At 40.6% G+C, this 20,087-nt stretch overlaps 1 protein-coding gene and 1 pseudogene across 8 annotated transcripts in view; both read right to left on the bottom strand.

Moving 5' to 3' along the window:
- Positions 1-3,352: 3,352 nt before the first annotated feature.
- On the bottom strand, positions 3,353-6,587 carry LOC126934824 (ATP synthase F(0) complex subunit B1, mitochondrial-like; annotated as a pseudogene).
- Positions 6,588-6,683: 96 nt separating this feature from the next.
- Positions 6,684-20,087, bottom strand: part of JHY (junctional cadherin complex regulator) — an 81,094-nt gene continuing 67,690 nt past the window's right edge. For 7 of the 8 annotated variants that reach the window (XM_050755588.1, XM_050755586.1, XM_050755584.1 and 4 more), the window contains 4 exons: positions 19,602-19,896; positions 9,832-9,912; positions 8,919-9,047; positions 6,684-7,159 (listed from right to left, as the gene is read on the bottom strand). In XM_050755588.1, the coding sequence (XP_050611545.1) occupies positions 6,962-7,159; positions 8,919-9,047; positions 9,832-9,912; positions 19,602-19,896 (703 nt within the window). In that variant the 3' untranslated portion in view covers positions 6,684-6,961. The remainder of the gene's footprint in view (positions 7,160-8,918; positions 9,048-9,831; positions 9,913-19,601; positions 19,897-20,087) is intronic. The other variant, XM_050755592.1, reaches the window with a different exon arrangement.

The following is a 20,087-nucleotide window of genomic DNA, read 5'->3' as shown; positions in this document are numbered from 1 at the left end:
TAAAGTGTAAGATTAATTTGGGAGATGATTTTGCCACAGAGGAAAGAGTAAAACATAGAGATCTGAACTGGTTTTATTCAGTATGTTCTTGGCTTCCTTCCTCTGTTTAGACAGCTTCCCAAAGAATGGCTGATCATATTTTCTGGGTTTTAAATTTTGGGCAGTTATTTCCTCTACTATGAAATTTGAACCATTGGGATACTTAGCACTAAAACCTCTCTTGCAAAAGCGTGAGACCTTAGTGACAGAGGGTGCCCTGAGTAGCCTGTTTAGCAGCCCCAGTATCAGTGCTGGTCTCTACAAGCTGCCAGTTCAGCAAAGGGTATTTACGAAATCTTATCAGATATTTCCAAGTCTCCACTAAATACATTTGCCTGGAATGCTCACATCATTGTAAACCTCTCAACCTGTTAGAGCTATTTAATAGCGGAAGACCATTTATTCAGCTTATTGAAAATTAATTACTTACATTACCCAGGTTTGCAAGGGGGAAATGAAAAGGCAATGGAGAGGCAGCAAGGGAGATAAATCCAGTTCACCAAATTCTTTTTTCCTTTCTTCATATTTTCCAGAGCCCCTATATTGAGAGGTGGAAAGAGCTGAAAATACTATTCATTTTGTATCTTATTGTATCTTGCAACATGTTGTCTAACATTTTGGAAAAGTGTCAACTTTCCAGTTATTTTACTGAGCCAAAAGTGAATAACCAAACATGAAAAGTGGGAGTGTTTCACACTAGGGAGTAATTTAGAGAGTTTGATGAATGAATGAATGAATGAATGAAGTCTTCCATCCGAAGCCTTCTGCTTTCTATTAGCCAGATGTTTGCTTAGGAAATTGGGATATTTTATGTTTCTTTCGTCTGTCTCTTTGTGAGACAGATGTGTGGTTTTGCTTAATGAAGTTACAGGGTGTGTAGAAACAAACACTGCACTTAGTCCGGAGGCAGTAGGGTGAGGGGACAGTGCTGAGCATCAGATTTTCAGCTTCTGGGACCCTGCTTCAATATATTTCAAAAAGTGGAATAAGCATCTAAATATAACTTTTTATTAGAACATACGTCCTTGCTTTTATTTTGCCTTTATAGTATGGGAATAATATTATTTTGGCAATATCTTATCATCACTGACGTAGGGAGAACAAGCACAATGGATAAACAAAATCCACAGTCATTCAAAAATTTCACTTCATGCTACACTTTTAAATCCTTTCCTGACTGGGAAAACAACTAAAGAGGCAAATGGAGCATTTCTGTATCTTTGTGTCTCCTTGTTTTTTACCCATTAGGAATAGAAATTGTGGAAACACAGTTAGCATTAGGGAGGAGAATTCCTATAGTTGTCCTATGAATACTTCACTGTTAGAATGAAATGTATATTATTCAAGTCTGATTCTTACTCTAACAGGAAAAGGTAATCTTTTTTTTTTTTGAGATGGAGTCTCGCTTTGTTGCCCAGGCTGGAGTGCAGTGGCGCCATCTCGGCTCACTGCAAGCTCCACCTCCAGGGTTCACACCATTCTCCTGCCTCAGCCTCCCAAGTAGCTGGGACTACAGGCGCCGCCACCACACCTGGCTAGTTTTTTTGTACTTTTAGTAGAGACGAGGTTTCACTGTGTTAGCCAGAATGGTCTCAATCTCCTGACCTCGTGATCCACCCGCCTCAGTTTCCCAAAGTGCTGGGATTACAGGAGTGAGCCACTGCGCCCAACTAGGAAAAGGTAATATTAAAAAAGGCATATTTAGGAAAGCAACACTGATTTTTACTTAGGAACTTCACATTTTCAAATGCTACTTCTAATATAATGGTAACAGATACATTTTGAAGCACATCTTGGGATAGAATTAGCGAAACTTGTCTTGATATCTGCAGACTATCGCCCACATCCAATTCATTTTCTGCTATTTTTCAATAAGTAATTAAAGAAGAATCCCCCTTGAGTTATCTAGTCTGCTATTGCGGGCCATTTGCTATCAACACAAAGTTCTCAATTAGCTCCAGTGTTGTTATAATTACCGGACGTGTTTTCAAACAACTCCCAGTTAATAACTGTTGGGATGAAGAGTCATTTTCTCACTATAGACTAGACTGTGCACGTTCACGCTTGCTGTGATGTTTTGACAATGATTCATTAACCAATAATAAGGCCCCAATTGGAACCATTAGGCATCAGTGCCTCTGCTAGGCTTACCTTTTATTTTGTTCCTCAACATTGTCTTTTCTTGACTTGGTTTCTGGATAACTCCCAAGAGACTCCTTACTATACAAAACAATATCAGGAAGACAGCTGTCATTAAATTCAGCTACTTGTAAAAAAAAAAGCTCCCTTTAAGAGGATGCTCTTGTTGGAAACTCAAGATGGAAAAACACAATTAAAAGGAGGCTTTAATAAGAGAGAATACATGGTTTAAATGTCCTTTATTTGCACCAGTTTATAGACATTAGGCAGATTGGGTACTGTGTCTTTCAATGGCATGTATATAACATCTAGTCAAATACAGGGGCGCCATCATTACATCACTTAAGTTTGAAGTTTTTTGTTTTCTAATTCGATTATTTTTTGTTTTTGAATATTTGAAACAGAAATGCTACAAAATTGATCACTGATCCAATTTGGGCCTATAAAAGATCACTATTGTTGTCATTAGTACAATTTACTTTAAAACAGGAGCAAAAAACGTGTTTGTCATTCCCTGTTTTTGCAAAATGTCTCCCCTTAGTATTATGGTAGTTCAGTGACATTCTGCTATATTTCACTATTGTGAGATGACGTGGAGCCAAATGAAGGGCCACTTTGATCCATTCTTTGATTTCAACCCCAAACTTTCAGCAAATATGTTTTATTTCCTAGCCAAAGTTATTTTAGACGCCACATGGCACTATATAAAGAATTTTATTGTCCTTGAGTCTTATGTACTGGATAGTAAAGAGTTGCCTGGGAGTCTAAGAACTCGGGAGGCTGAGGCAGGAGAATGGCGTGAGGCGGAGCTTGCAGTGAGCTTCCGGCCACTGCACTCCAGCCTGGGCGACAGAGCGAGACTCCGTCTCAAAAAAAAAAAAAAAAAAAGAGTTGCCTGGGAGGTAAGAATCCTGTTGAATGTTGTTTGACGGGAACTGAATCACTTAAGCTGCTTCAGCTAAGTTTAGGTTCTTGACAGTAGGTGTGAAAGTGAAGGATTTAACAATGATTAAGCTAACAGAAAAACAGTTTGGGAAGTTTTTGAAATGTTCTGGAAAAAAAAAGAAAATAAATAGTGTCTCTTTTATTGGTCATTTTCTAAGTTTGAGTTGCTTTATATGTGTATTCTAATTTTATCAATGTAGTAAAGAGTTGGCAGATTGTACATGCTAAAAAAGTATTAGGTACATAGTAATGCATATTTCTAAAAACTGAACTTGGTGGAAATTCAGGTCCAAAATAGAAATTCATAGCAACTATATGTTGCTTGTCCACACAGAGAAACAAGGACAACCTCCTTCCATCGACAAATAAACAGTACTGTTCCTGGTGTTGAAGGATGGGAGATTCAGACCTGGCTACCCTCCCATTACTCTCAGTAGGACTGATGGACTTCTGAGTCATGTAGCCTTTCTCTTCACCTCCATTTCCTCTTCTGAAAAACTGGCAGTTGAATGTGATAAACTCTTTCCAAGCTCTAAATTCTTTTAAGATATTCTAATACAAATGGAATATTTAAAAATTTTTACCCTGTCCCTTTAAATACGAATGTCTCTATATGCATTCTTTTTCTCTTCCAGATGAAGTTAGAATTTAAGGCCATTTCGGAAACAATTAATGAAGGTTATTCATTCTACCTCATATTTCTAGAAATGTCTTCCTGCACCCAGAAGGGGCCTCTTCTCTTACAAATACATTGTAGGAGCATTTTGGCCTGTGATTTTCCTGAGTCTAATGCCTCATATATTACATTTTCCAAATCTCACTGAAACATGATTCACCAGTTTTCTGTTTATCTTCAGATACTTGTTACTTTGCAGACTCTCAATTCTAACTGCTTACAGTTTTAAGAGAAGGTTTCGTATGGGCACCTTTTACGCTACATTCCAGTACATGTAAAATATATACAACATAGGAGTAAATTTCCAAAGCAGTCCTTACAATACACGTATAGATAAACAGATTTGCCCCAAATTGATGTTCAAAATATCCACTTCTGAATATGCCTATCTAAAAATGTAATGTCCATCTAATATAAGGAAGAAAGTAAAAAAATTAAACCCTCCAGTAATTATTTTAAGACTGGGAATTCTTGCAATATTAAAAAAGGTTAAAAAACTAAAAAATATTTATTGACATTTGTATTCAGTAGTAAACTATGGAATGCTTTTGTCTTATCTATTTGTGTGTGTGTGTGAAAACACACATTTGACAATATTTTAAGATATCTGTGATGGTAAGATGGCCAGCAAATTTATGTACTTGGAGTAAGGAGCTTTGATAAAGTGTGTCTCTCAGAGGTGCCTGCATCAGGTGTTTCTGGACTTGTTGGAGGGTTTCTAACTAACGTCTTGATGCTCTCCTAGAACAACATTAGGATTTGTTCCATCTGAGCAGGCACAACCAGATGTACCTTCATTTTTTTCAACTTTATTTCTTTATTTATTTGTGTTTCATTCAATTGTCACTTTATTGCAAGATGGTAGAATTAATTACAAATTTAAACTATAACCTGGTAATCTTTAGTCAGGCACCAAGATTTAATAAAGGCAAACCGCTTATTCAAAAGCGATCATAGGGCCAGGTGTAGTAGCTAACGCCTGTAATCCCAGCACTTTGGAAGGCCAAGGTGGGTGGATCACCTGAGATCAGGAGCTCGAGACCAGCCTGATCAACATGGCGAAACCCTGTCTCTACCAAAAGTATAAAAATTAGCCAGACGTGGTAGTGCACGCCTGCAATCCCAGCTATTCAGGAGGCTGAGACAGGAGAATCGCTTGAATCCAGGAGGCAGAGTTTGCAGTGAGCCGAGATTGTGCCACTGCACTCCAGCCTGGGCGACAGAGCGGGAGTCCGTCTAAAAACAACAACAACAACAACAACAACAACAAAAAACAATAAAAAAAGTGATCATGGAACAACTCAAATGCCCAGTAAGAAGGATGGGAAACATCTGACTGGCCAACAGATTGAGTTCTCTCAGTATAGTGAACAAATGTTTCATTTTTAGGAGATAGAAACTATCTACTTCAGTAGAGGGCAATAGAGAAAGATTTTGCCACATAGACTAGTTTCCATTAGTCAGTCAACTGTTTCTGGCTGTCTCAATTGGGATAGATACATTTACATAACTGGCTGTGCATGAACCTTCTTTGCCAACAGCTTTAGGTCCCAAATGCACTTGGCAATTGTCTCCTTTTCCTGCTGTGCAGAGATGCTCTGCACCACGTGCTTCTCCACCCAATTTATCACGCGCTCTTGTTCCTTTCAACGCATCATGTTCTGCACAGATACATGATAGTCCAGGTGATTCTTTACTTCCTTATACACTCTATGCAGTCATTCCCAGTAAGTAACCTTCAAAGCCATAGCAATGTTATTCCTCTGCACATCAAAAAGGTAATGGCGCTTCTGAACCAGTGAGCACTGCGACTTCTCCAAATCAATTGCATCCTGGATTTGTTTGATGGAAGCCTGCTTCACCTCTTCTAGTTTGGGCAGTGTCTTGCTCATTGAGTTTATAAGCAGATTCTCCAATAGAGGCACCATATTTTTAAATTACAGAAAGTAACCCTACTATTGATATAGTAGAGAAGGTCTCTGTGGTAATCATGAATATTTATTTGGATAAAGCATACAAGATAAGCCCATTTTAGGGCACATAGTGTCCTGTTACACTGCTTTTAGGATAAAGAAATTGGAAGAATTCCTCAGGGATCAGCCCCAAATGAACTTTTCCTCTATAGGAAAAGGAAGGAAGAGGGGGTAGAGGGGCAAGGAGTCGCTGCCCTGTGTGAAAGGTCCTTGTCGCCTGCAATACCCCTGGACCTAGGAAAACTGCATTCTACAGAGAGGGGGCCACTGTGGCAGTGGCAGAAAGTGCCACCCAGGACAGCATGGTCGGCGAAGACACAGGCAGCCAGCTGTCTTCACATCCCTGAGACCCTGACCAGAGAATGTGTCAGGGCAGGAACCTTTTGTTGCTGTTGTTGAGACAGAGTCTTGATCTGTTGCCCAGGTTGGAGTGGAGTGGCACAATCTCGGCTCACTGTGACATCCGCCTCCTGGGTTCAAGCGATTCTCGTGCCTCAGCCTTCTGAGTACCTGGGACTATAGACATGCACCACCACGCCTAGCTAATTTTTGTATTTTTAGTAGAGATGGGGTTTCACCATGTTGCCCAGGCTGGTCTCAAACTCCTGGCCTCAAGCAATTCACCTGCCTCAGCTTCTCAAAGTGCTGGGATTACAGGCGTGAGCCACTGGGCCCGGCCTCAACTTATATATATATATAAGCCCTTTGCCAAACTTGGAGATTTTAGTAACATTTTGAAATGTTATCACAAAATTTACGGATGACTGAGTTCATTTTAGGAGAAACTGAAGTGTTTACACTTGTTTTTCTTACTAGGAAGGTAAGAGAGAAACACAGCTACATTTATTTCTGGGTAACTTTAAGGTTTCCATTACGCTAGGGAATGGGGTAGAGATTAAGAAATCAAAAGATCAATATAAAACCAAAAGCTTTATTCTCTAGTTATTATTCAGCTCCAATTCTAACTGATTTGAAAATAAATAATTAAAAAAATTTTCTTCCTAGAAAGTAAAATATGGCACCATAATCCAATTGGGCCTCATATTTTAAATCCTGCAGAAAGCAAGCATGGACTGCAGATAGATGATAATAATAAGCCATTACTCTCAATGCAGAGAAGGTGGGTGGCATTTCTTTTCTCCGCGTCCATTCCTGGACCAATTTTGGTCTCCTTCCTATCAAATGTTGTCTATACGATGTGAAGGACTTTGAAAGCAGCCACAGCCTGTTTTTCCCTTTCGTGTCTGTTCTGTAGTATTTCCAGCAGTGAGATTTCAGGTAAACTTTCTTCTTTCCCAGCATAGGTTGGGTGTTTTTGTTCCTTTGATGCTTGATGAGTCAGATTTGATGGTTTGGGTTTGGGGATGGTCTTAGCGTATTCCAAAGCCTAAACGCATAAAGATGAAATTTTATTTGAAATGCCAAGTGAGCCTGGATTCCTTAAATAAAATCTAGGAAATGTTTGTTCATAATATAAATGGAGAAAAATCACTATAACTTACTAAGACATTGGTGGAAATGGAGATCAAATAATGCAATATAACACACAGTTTAAACAAAATATATTAGCCCCAAAACAATATATTGTGGAAAAAAAGGAGTTGAAGAATAATACATACAGTTGTGTCCTTTGGATGCTTTTGTCATAAAACTGAGTTTCCTTCAAGTGTTCCTTCTTATGTGTTTGGTCTACTTAGTTTCTGGAAGTCTTAGTAAAACCAAACTTCTATTAAGGAGATATTAATAGACCTTTCTATCCAAAGAAGACTTGTTACAGCTTGAGACCAAAGACATCACTGTAGTTTACATACACTTGAGCTCCCATCATTATACCAGATATTCTTGTTCCTAGGATCTAGAAAGTATTTGAGGTTGAATTTTTTTCCTTTCTATAGCAATCTAGATGCTGAAAAACACAGTCTTTTTCTCAGTGATGTCAGTTATGAAAGGCATTACAATAAAAATGAGATCACTAAATAGGATTTCTAAACCTGCCTTTATAACCGTTTTGCATTTTAGTAAGAGATTGTTGATAGCTGAAATACAAATGGATTGTACGCTTTCAGTCCTGCAAGAGGGGGAAAAAACCTCTAAAATGTAGAAAGGAAAAGTCTAGACTTCTCAGTGCATGTAGGTGAAGGTTACAGATATTTCTAATTATAGGTTTGTTGCCTTGAAACACTTCATGAAAAAATAAGGGATTAGAGAAAAAAGAAAAAGTAGCACCATAGAAACTCAATCAAGTGGATTGAGGTCTTCAAGGTCTGAGGAAGAAAGGCAATAAATAGAAAATATGATGGTCTGTGAAAGAGAACATGAAGTACAAATTCCTGCAGGCACCAAAGGATCTCTTGTTCCTCGTGCAAAGGGTGGGACTGGAGAGATCAATTGAGGCAGAGACTTGTACTGCAAAGCTCTATGTACATATTTCATTCACATCATGACTGATGGTTGATGCCATCTGAGAGGGAGAACATTCTGTATTCCATGAAATCATTTTTCTTCAATAGAGGAACTTATATACTACAATCCTTACGGAAAGTGTAGGGGAATGAAGTTGAGAGAAACAATGATTATGTGTCTTTTCTTTGACATATAAGCAGCAAGAAGACAACAACTGCCTTAAAGTTTATTTAATGATACAAAATAAAATTGATGATGAAGCTTGCTCATTTAAGAAATCACATGATTATTTAATTTTTATGTGTGACAAATTTAAAATACCGTTCTTGGAAGAAAAGACGTGGAGACAATCACTTCAGGAAAAATAAAGGTTAACTTTACAGCATCGTGTGTGTGCGTGTGTGTGTGTGCGTGTGTGTGTGTGTGTGTGACTATTGCATTGCTATTTGTGAATGATGGGTAGCTACAGGAATGGAAGTAGTTAAAACATCTCCTGTGTTCCAAAAAACATGGGCAGGTTTTTCTTAAGTTACAAGAAAACAGGTTGGGTGTGTTGGCTCTGCCTGTAATCCCAGCACTTTGGGCTTAGTTGGGAGGATAGCTTGAGCCCAGGAGTTTATGACCATCCTGGGCAAGACAGCAAGACCCTGTTGCTAATCAAAAAAAAAAAAAAAAAGAGCGGTAATAAAAGTTTCCTTTTAATTCTGATTGAAAATATAAATGCCTTGTTGAGAATTTCTTACCTTCTGCCGAGGGATAGCAGATTTATTTTGAGCTTTTTCTGTTTGTGGTTTTGATAGAACGGATAGTGTCTTCATGTTGTACTCCTTGACTTGTTTTGCATATTCCTTTTGGTGTATTAATTTTTGCGTCTGTTCAGAGAAACAAAGTTATGATGAATCCAGGTGCTGCTACTCCTCTCTGCTCTCTATTTAAAGCGATGCCCTGGTTTTGGTATACTGGGCATATCTTATCAGCTGTAGAGGAGAAATGGGATCACCTAGAGTAAGGTGGTAGCAGTGAAACGGTTAAGTTAATTGTTTCTCCTTGAAATAGTCTCTCTGTGAGGAGGCACCTCACTGCAATAGCACGCCCAGTATGCCCTTAACAGGGGCTAAATCACATTCAGAACCTTCTTTGTTGCATTTACCCAATTTATTTTCATTTTTGCTTCCAACTTTGAACTATACTCTTTTTATGCCTTGAGTGCAACTGCAGTTAAAACACATTAAATGAAGATCTCCTTTCACTAGAGGAAAGAGAATAAAGTGGATGCACTTTTCAGGGGTTGGGAAACTCTTCCTCTAAGTGTCTTCTCTGTAGCCACTCTTCACGATTATCAAGATAACTCTAGTGGGAAAGACCAACGACCACGTAACATACACATTTATTTTCATGTGCACGGGTCCCACTGTGCCGTGCAGGCCTTCAAAACTAACCGAAAGACAGATACATATAACAACATGGGCTACATATTTTTATTTTAAGGCAAGAGGCGTGTCCGGGTCTCTATACCAATATTATTTCGGAAGGGTCTCTATTCAGAGTGAGACATTTGAATTAAGGCTTAATTCTGGGGGGGCATCTTCATAAAGTTTCCTAACAGACAGATGGGCTGAGTCAGGTCTGGAAACACTGTATGTGCATCTCACTCACTTTGTCTCTGATGGACTCAAAGTCAGGTCCGAGGCCTCCAAGCTTCACGTCTCTTTTCTGATAACCTTTCAGCTTGGTGTTCTAAAAATACAACCACAGAAACAGTTTGTTTTAAGGACTTGTGTGTCCCCCTACTCCTACCACTCCGAAAGGTGTCATAGCCACATCAAGTAAGAAGGAAAATAATGAAAGCCTGTGTGCACTGTCAGAGAATGGCTGCATTTCCAGACAATTCTTCCATTTTAGTGGTAGTTATTGGTAATAGTCTCTTTGGTAATTTGTAGCTGGTTAGCTAACATATTTTCACTTTTCCACTTCTGCAATAAAGAAACTTGAAATTCTGAAATTACAAATAAAAGTTTTCAAGCTAGTGATGTCCTGTTTTCTTATGAATGTTTTTTATTTTAATTTTTTTGGAGATACCTGATTTTGCTATGTTGCCCAGGCTGGTCTTGAACTCCTGGGCTTGAACTCCTGAGCTTAAGTGATCCTCCCACCTCAGCCTCTTGAGTCGCTGGGATTACAGATGTTAGCCACTTCACCTGGCCCTTGCTATTAACGTTTTTAACACAACATATATGTTATTACTTTGCCACTGCTCCTATTACCATTTTGTCCAGTCTTAGACAGTTTGCTGAGCCAAATAACTTCCCTGGAAGAAAGCATCGAAACGCATCAGATAAACACAGTGCTTCAAAAAGAGAATACCCTGTCCAGTGATGTCACAGCATTATCTGTTGGAGACACTCCAGAAGAGAAGAAGGTACCAACCTTTCAAGTTTTGCTATTGATTATTGGGGGAAAAAGAATTTTAAGGGAAAAACAATTATAATCCATTTATAATATTCAAAAGAAAAGTAAGCATTTGAGAGTCTTGGCAAGACTCACTAAGAAACTCATTTTGTTCAGTCAGTGTGATTTCAGATATGTTGAAGGGCACACAGAATTTAATATGACAACTCTTATTAGTATTGCCTATTTAAAAGGATGGACAGCAAGAAAGTGAGACAACTGACTGATTAGATCATGGCACCTGAGCACAATAATAGGCAGGAAAAAACCCTAATATTCTACTGCCTGTCTATCCCCTGATAGATTAAGATATCCCCCAAACCACTGCTTTCAAAATTAAAACTGAAGTTTAGGCTGGGCATGGTGACTCATGCCTGTAATACCAGCACTTTGGGAGGCTGAAGTGAGCAGATCACCTGAGGTTAGAAGTTCGAGACCAGCCTGGCCAGGGTGAAACCCTGTCCCTACTAAAAATACAAAAATTAGGCAGGTGTGGTGGCAGGCACCTGTAATCCCAGCTACTTGGGGGGCTGAGGCAGGAGAATCGCTTGAACCTGGGAGGCGGAGGTTGCAGTGAGCTGAGATCGCACCACTGCACTCCAGCCTCGGTTGACAGAGCGAGACTCTGTTTTAAGGAAAAAAAAAAAAAACAAAAAACAAAAAACAAAAAAAAAACACAAAAAATCCCCTGAAGTTTAGACTCGCTACTTCCCCTTACAGGGAACTCACATCCTTTTGAAATTTCAGTTTGTTAATTAATTTGGCTTCCTTTTTGGGAAGGATGGGAAAGACAATATAAAAGAGGTGGTTGGATGACAGTAGTTTATTAAGGCACATGTAAGTTACTGCTTAAAATGGAGAAAAATCCACCACATTGAAGAAGCAGCTGTCGTGTACCTAACTGTGGATGTTAGTCCCTGTCTATACGTTAATGACAAAGCACAGAATTTTTATCAATTTTGAAATCTCCTGTTAATTATTCCATTTTAAAAATTTTATCTATTTATTTAGTTTGAGGCCAGGTTATGAGACTGTCTAATTTTTGTACTTTTGGTAGAGACGGGGTTTCACCACGTTGGCCAAGCTGGTTTCAAACTCCTGGCCTCAAGTGATCCAGCCACCTCGGCCTCCCAAAGTGCTGAGATTACAGGTCTGAGCCACCGCGACCAGCTGCGCTCCTGTTAATTATTAAGTCCTAAGATATACATCTAACTTGCCCTTTTCTAAGACAAAACTTAGCAGAGATAGTCCAGAGACTTAATATAGGACATTTTCTCATATTAGATATAATTATTGCATATAACTCTCCAATCTTAAAAATGAACTTGTATAAACACACTGTATCAACCATGTCCTGCTCACTGTGGTCTACTGAGTACCCAGAGTCATCCCAATTCACTTCTCCACTGCCACTTCCCACTGTCGATGTTCAAAAGACAAACATTCTCCAGCACTGACTCCTCAGCACTGAGCTCTTGCCCATGAAGTCTAAGCAAAAGTTCGTTGGGTACAGTGTATATTTTGGAAAGCTTTAAGGCTGTGGTAGCCCCTTCCCCTTCCTTTTTTCTTGGCTCAAATAAGGATGTGATTCCTGGAGCTGGAGCTGCAGCAGCAATTTTGTAGCCAGGGAAAAAAGAGAATCACAATACTGGTTCTGATGTTCTGAGCTGTGGAACCACCAGTGCTAGCAATCACCTACTTGTGGATTAATTTGTATGTAAGAAGAATGAACTCATATTTCAGAAATCACTGTAAATGGTAATTGTGTTACTTGCCCACTGAAGGCAATATTCCTAACATCTCAGCACTTTCATGTTGCATTAATAATTTAAAAGGGCCAAAATGATGCGCTATATGGGCAACACTTCTACACTGCAAGGATTCCAAGTTCTGTAAATAGAATTTGCCCCATTAGAATGTTAAATATTTATAGTCAATACTCTAATTCTAATTCTAAAAAGTGAAACAATATTCTTAAGGAAGGCTTTGGACTAAAATCATAAAAAAATTAGTAACATTAAAGTATGCAGAAGACACATTGTTCATTGAAGGGTATTTCAAAGTCATACATCTCCTTTCAGAAAACAGAAGTCACCACTCAGCACAACCACGAGAGCTGCTGCCTGTCCATTATATCTGTCTGTTCATACTTTTATACAATTGTCCATTCACTATGAATTCTTATTTTTTTCATTTCATTTCTTTTTTTTCTTTTTTCTTTCTTTTTTTTTTTTGAGATGGAGTGTCACTCTGTCATCCAGGCTAGAGTACAATGGTGCGATCTTGGCTCACTGCAACCTCCACCTCCCGGTTTCCAGTGATTCTCCTGCCTCAGCCTCCCAAGTAGCTGGGATTACAGGCGCCCGCCACCATGTCTGGCTAATTTTTGTATTTTTAGTAGAGGCAGTGTTTCACCATGTTGGCCAGGCTGGTCTCGAACTCCTGACCTCAGGTGATCCACCAGCCTGGGCCTCCCAAAGTACTGGGATTACAGGGGTGTGCCACCACGTCCAGCCCAAATTCTTATTTTTTCTAAGTATTTTAGTACTACAGTACATTTTTCTGTCAGTATATATATTTTTTAATGTGAGTTTTATGCATAACATTCTATCATCTAGTTTTGTTGGACTGTTTATTCCTCTAAATGTTGAACATTTAAGCTGTCCTAGGTTAAGCATTGTTTTTCTGGGCTACTTTGATTATTTCTTTGAGATAAGTTAATAGCAGTAGAATTATTGAAATAAAATGAATATGTTTAAGGCCATCAATTAATTAGCAATGGAGCCATAAGATTGCTCTTTTCATCCAAACCTTGATTATACTGGGTATTATCACATTTTAAAACCTTTACCAATTTTCAGTGGGTGAATGAACTCAGACAACGTATATTTCACAAATGAAAATTTGTTCTTTCTCTTACATATGCCATCTGTATGGTTGTTTTGCAGTCACTGAATTACTATCTATTTGCCAAAGTAAACCAATAATTAAAAGGAAGGAAAAAACGCCTGCTCATGTCCAAGTCGTAAATCCAATTTGTCCAAAGGTGATGAGAAAGAAATGATCAGTGCTCACAAATCACATCCTAAGTCTGAAGCAGCTTAACTTCTAATCATTCCACTGACTTACAAAAGACACATTGTGAAGCATGAATAATTGCCCAGTGCTCTCCAGCCACAGTTCTTACTATCACCTACAATAAACATGTTGGCTATCACAGAAAAACAGAGCCAGGGTCTAGTACTACACCTCGATATGAAGGGCCAGAGTGTGGCCCAAAGGGTGATCTCCAAGTGCTGCTGATCCCTTTACAAGATGGATGAAGTGCTTATAGCAAAGGGACTTTTCTCAAGGGATGGTGATGGCTCCTAAAGGAGTTTGTTCTGGGTGACTGGCAATGAAAAATCTTGGATTTACTTAAGGTTGGCGCAAGTAATCTTGATTTGTTCTCAGAGGTGCAATTTTGTTTGATCTCTCTCCATCAAAAGTCTTTTTAGCAGCTTATAGAGATATAATTCACATACCACAAAATTTACCCACTTGAAGTTGTACAATACAATGGTTTTCAGTATATTCACCAAGTTGTGTAAACATCACCACATTCCAATGTTAGAACATTTTCATCACCCTGAAAAGAAATCCTGTCCCCATTAGCAGTCACTCCCTTTGCCCCCTCCACCTCCAGCCCTAGGCAACCACTAATCTACTTTCTGGCTCCTCAAAAGTCTTTTATAGTAAAAATAATCCCCCAGAATTCACTTTGATTTATCTCTCCATGGCTGTTACAAGACTAAAAGGTCATAGTAGCACAATATTAAAAAAAAAAAAAAAAAAAAAAAAAAGTAAATCAACAATGATAGTCTTGTTAGGTCTCCAAACACAAGGGGAACAAATTGGAAAATGCAGGCATGCTCTCAACCAATCCCTGATGAGATTTGCTGCTGGTCTTTGCATAAGACGTACACGAGCTGGCATCGACCAAGTCTGGCACCATCTGAGGATTGTTAAGGCCAGACCAGCCCCTCTGCACTGGTGTTCACACTTGATCGCTTTAGTGGACGATGGCATAGGACTTTCCTGATGCAAGGTTTGTACCAGGAATTAACCACAGTTCTTCTCAAGACAGCAGAGTTTTTAGTTGCAAACTTGGGACACAGTGTGCCCTGATTGGCAATGACATTGACTGTTCCTGTCAGGACCTGTTTCAGCTCTGAAAGGTGGTTCCCTGCTGGGGGGCCACTGCAGAGCTATTCTCCAGAAAATTCCTCAGATGTGTAAGTGTGAGAAAGTTACTGAAAAACACGACAAAAAACAATGCCTCAAATACTGTGGAACAGCAAGTGAAGGAAATTTGCTCTGCAGTTGCTAAACTTAATCCAAATAAACCCCTTCTTAGAAGCAGTCAAGCAGCAATGCCCAAATTGTCTGTGACACCAACACATGAGTTAATTACTTCAGCTCAGCAGAGTTAGCTATCAGCAAACTCCTGAAGCAGTCATTTCGTGGTGGGTTGCGACAGATATTTTTATGCCGTTTGTCATCCGTTGATCCCTGACTGCCTGATGTCTAGATTTCATGGCATGGACAATGCCTGGCATTCAGAACTCAGTTACAACAGAACTGTCAGGAGAAGAGGAAAGGTGCTTGGGCCTATTATCTTTACAAATCCTCAAAGTTTTAATGTGATTCAGGGCAATTCCCTTGGAAACCAAAAGATTTGATGTGACCAGCAAATGGCCATGACCTGGATAATGATCCCCTCTGTCTGGTGCCTCGACTACCTGCTGTCCTATACAAATAGCTCATTTCTAAGTCATTTTAGCTTCTGGAATATCTTAAAGGACAAAGAGCACTTCTGTGAATTTGTCAGATGTAAGCTGAAGGTGCTGGATTGAGAAAATGGATATATAGATTGTAACATTCCTGATAGAAAGCAGGAAGGGGGATGTTCCCAGTTGGAAAGATGGCTGGGAAGGCAGCAACTGCAAATTTTCCTTCCTCTCCCCTGACCTCCCAAGCGCTTAGATTTCTGGTGACACACACTGTCGTCGGAGAACTTTCCTCTATTTTTCTCAGTGAAACATAAATTCAATCAACTAAAAGAAGGGGAAAGGGAAAGGAAACTAACATTTAGTTGATGTCTCTTCTTTGCTAGGGACTAAGCTATGGTTTTAATACATTATTTCACTTAATATCACACCAAATCTACAAAAAGAAAGAATAATTCTGCAGATGAAGAAAAGAGGGCTCAGGTGCATTAATAACTCGTCCAAGTCATAAGAGATATTGGGAACAGAGATGAGAACCTAGGAATGAATGGGTCCATGGCTTCCTCTAAATCTTGCCGAGTGAGAATTGAGTTCAAAAGCTTGCATTTTCAGCAACAACCCATCATTGGCAAGAACCCTAACCTAGAAGATTCCCTTGTGAGCTAGTGTGTTTGAGCTAAATTTAGGCCCTGGTAATCTATATGTACTGCAGTGAACAGGCTGTCCTCACCTCGAAAATGTGTTCTGAATACATGTCCCTACAGAAATAATATGGATGATGTGCAGCTTCCTAGTCAAGTCTTCAAAACCTACTTTAGTCACAAAACTCTTGAAAACAGTACTAATAATACCTGACAGCCTAACTACCATGTAATGATGTTTCTGTGGAAAAAGAAGTTACCCGTGATTAAAAAAACACATTTGTGGCTGGGCGCAGTGGCTCACACCTATAATTCCAGCAATTTGGGAGGCCAAGGCAGGTGGATCATCTGAGGTCAGGAGTTCGAGACCAGCCTGGCCAACATGGTGAAACCCCATCTCTACTAAAAATACAAAAATGAGCCGGGTGTGGTGGCACGTGCCTGTAATCTCAGCTACTCAGGAGGCTGAAGCAGGAGAATCACTTGAACTCAGGAGGTAGAGGTGGCAGTGAGCTGAGATTGCTTCACTGCATTCCAGCCTGGGCGACGAAACCAGATTCTATATCAAAAAAAGAAAAGAAACAAGAAACACCTTTCTCCTTATTTACAGCAGAACCAGGGATTCTCCCAGCTCCAAGTCACTAGTTGTGGATTCCACAATGTGGGCATGGATAGGGTCCTGTCCCCAGTAGAGGGGAAGACATGAGCGGGTGAAGTTGGAATGAGGAGTTCAAAGAGCCCCCAGGAGCGGGTATGTGAGGGAGCTGGGGTAAGAACTCCAGGGTTGTGAGCTGAAGACCCGCGGTACACAGACGGGCTCAAGATGGGAGCTGCAGGATTGGGCTGGGGTCATATCTCAGCCCCAAGACATCCTCCTTTTCTTCTCGTTAGTACCTCTCGCTGCCTGTTCCAGGCCAGCTTCCCCTTCTCTTTGAGGCCACCCCTTATCTTTTTCTCTAAAGACTCCACTTGAGGATCCACAGACTCCCTAATCCCGTCACTTTCTGGGATGTCTTACATCTGTCCTGCACACCATAGCCAGAGCTGCCTTTCTAAAATACAAGTCCAACCATGTTTAAAAGTCCTCCATGATCCCCCCTGGCCTACAGAATAAAGTACTTCTTTGAATGGAAAATGAGATCCTCTAAGACCTGGCCCCTATCCACCACTCCGCTCCCATCTTTCAACACTCCTTGCCTCCCAGGTTTAGTCACAAGAACCTGAAATGCTCTCATCCCCAGCATGCACCATGTTACAGCTTCAGCACCTCTGTTTGTGCTGGTACTCCCGCCTGAATTGCTCTTGCAGTCTGTTTTTTTTTTTTTTTTTTTTTTTTTTTTTTTTTTTTTTTTTTTTGAGATGGAGTCTCGCTCTGTTACCCAGGCTGGAGTGCAGTGGTGCGATCTTGGCTCACTGCAAGCTCCACCTCCCGGGTTCAAGCAATTCTCCTGCCTCAGCCTCCCGAGTAGCTGGGACTACAGGCGCCTGCCACCACGCCCGGTTAATTTTTGTATTTTTAGTAGGGATGGGGTTTCACCATATTGGTAAGGCTGGTCTCGAACTCCTGACCTTGTGATCCACCTGCCTCAGCCTCCGCGCCCCGTCTGCTCTTGCAGTCTTCTTTGCCAATTCTTCACCACCCTCTAAGACTTAGTTCTGAATTATCTTCTGACGCTTTGCCTGACCCCCGGGTCAGGATATCAGTTTTCCTTTATGTTCCTCTGTGCTCCCCATGCGTGCCTACATTATTATTACCACTTTTATTATTAATTAATATCATTATTTGTTTTTTGCTTGCAACATTATACTGCAACATAATAAGCATTTACATGTCTGCCTTCCCAAGTTCCATGCAACTGGAAGCTTCTTCTGAGGAAGGGTCATGGCTCATCTTTACATCCCAGCACCTTACAAGTTCCTAGTAGAAATCATTATTATTATTATTATTGAGACAGAGTTTCACTCTTGTTACCCAGACTGGAGTGAAATGCTGCAATCTCGGCTCACTGCAACCTCCATCTCCCAGGTTCAAGTGATTCTCCTGCCTCAGCCTCCCCAGTAGCTGAGATTACAGGCGCCCACTACCATGCCTGGCTAATTTTTGTATTTTAGTAGAGATGGAGTTTCACCATGTTGTCCAAGCTGGTCTTGAACTCCTGACCTCAGGTGATCCACCCACCTCGGCCTCCCAAAGTGCTGGGATTACAGGCGTTAGCCACCGCGCCCAGACTAGAAATTATTTAATAACAAACTGAATTCAACTTAGAAATCATTTGCTTAATTCCTCTCAAGTTGTCTAGAGTGGAGGCCCTTCTGGACTGAGGCACTCATTTCCCCAGATGCTGGGAGTGCTGTCCGCTGATGGCTCACAGCTGAGTTCCTCCCTAAAAACTGCCTCAGTCACGCGGAGCTGCTGTGCCCAAAGTCACCACCCTTCCCCAGGGGCAGTCACTATCCAATGGCAGGTCGGTATGGGAGAACAAAAGCCTGGGCCCCTTGCCTTTGAAGGGCCATCCCAACTTTAGAACCCTCAGAACCGTGGCCAAGGCTACTGCTGTGTCTGCATCACAGCCCATCTCTGCCCAGCCCCGCTTCCCTCACTTCCTTAAAGGGGAGGTTCCCAAGGTTGCTCCACTATAGACCTCCTGCATGCAAATCTCCATTTCAGTCTGTTCCCTGAAAACCCAACTCACCACAGGCTTATTGCTTTCAACCAGGCCTTTCCCTGTTGCCTGTAAAACATAATGCATTTTCTAGCTTTTTCCTTATTATTTGACACTGGAAGCAAGTGACCTTTCCTGAGGGCTTTTTATTGCCAGTGACAGAAGAGAAATACACAGGACATAAAGAGCCTCCTTCCTACACTCCTTCATTTCTTACTGAAAACATTCTACTTTGGGCCTCCAATTTTACTTGTTAAATCATGTAGGCCCTAAGAGAAAAGATTTCAGTGCACCAAGATGCTAGTAATGGTGAATTGATTTGAGACAAAGAACTCAGTAAAGGTCAGCTAACGTTTGAGAGGAAAGTTCAATCACTGGCCAGCCCACGTATTTTACTGCAGAAGTTGGGGTAAGATTAGGGCCAAGATGAGTTCTCATGGTGGCAGATGGTGGGAAAAATGCAATGGCAACAAGCGCTTTCACTCACTCAACCCCACTTTCTCTGCTTTTTAAGATATGAGAATGAGCTGGGAAGAAATGATTTAATAACCATGAAGACTCAGGTTAGCATGGGGCTTGGGGTGGAGTATGGAAGCTTTTCTGAGGAAGGGATGTTTCAGCTGGGGATGAAAGGAGGAGTTTTGCCACTCTGCAAGTGGAGACCTCTCGCCAAGTGAACAGGAGGGAGAAATGGGCATCCCTGGCAGCAACAACTTCTAGAAAGAAGGGGAGGGAAACCCCAGGGAGTAGCAGGGGCAGGAGTAAGAAACTCCTTAGGACTCTGGGCCAGCCAGTGTGGCAGCAACTCAGTAATGACCATCCCTGTTCCAGGGCTATAATTAAATAAAGGTCCATCTGTATTCTCAAAATTGAAGGGTTACTTGGTAAAATGGTGCTTTTATTACCTTACTGCTGCTTCTTTTCTTATGCTTTTTTCCCTTTTCCAGTTGAAACAGATAGCCTTCAGAATTGCTACGGCTAATATTCACTTGGTTTCTTTGGCTTCTCTCTGAACTGAGTTGGGATTCACTTTCTACCCTTGACAGTATAGGTGGAAGTGTGACGCTGGATAAGGCCCCTTCACTGGGCTGCACGTCGGTCAGCTGCACCAAGGCTTGCTGATGCTGCTCCATTATCTGGGTGAGCCATGAATCTGGAGAAGCTCTAATGGGCTGGCTGTCAGAAGAAGAATGGAATTTCCTTAATGAAAAAAAAAAGCACAAATCTATTAATAAAATCTGGATACATAAGACCTCTAGCATAAAAGTCTTTCTGAACCATTAACTTGACGAATTTATCACTCCCAAATCAAATTAATGGCATTTAGCTTAATCTTTTCATGACTACATTAATTTCTTACTTATCTTAAACTCCTCCTCTTTTTCCTTTAG

Source organism: Macaca thibetana, chromosome 14, assembly GCF_024542745.1.
Source record: "Macaca thibetana thibetana isolate TM-01 chromosome 14, ASM2454274v1, whole genome shotgun sequence".
Classification (NCBI taxonomy): Eukaryota; Metazoa; Chordata; class Mammalia; order Primates; family Cercopithecidae; genus Macaca; species Macaca thibetana.
Note: the sequence above shows the minus strand (reverse complement) of the source record. Positions and strands in the feature narration are given on the sequence as shown.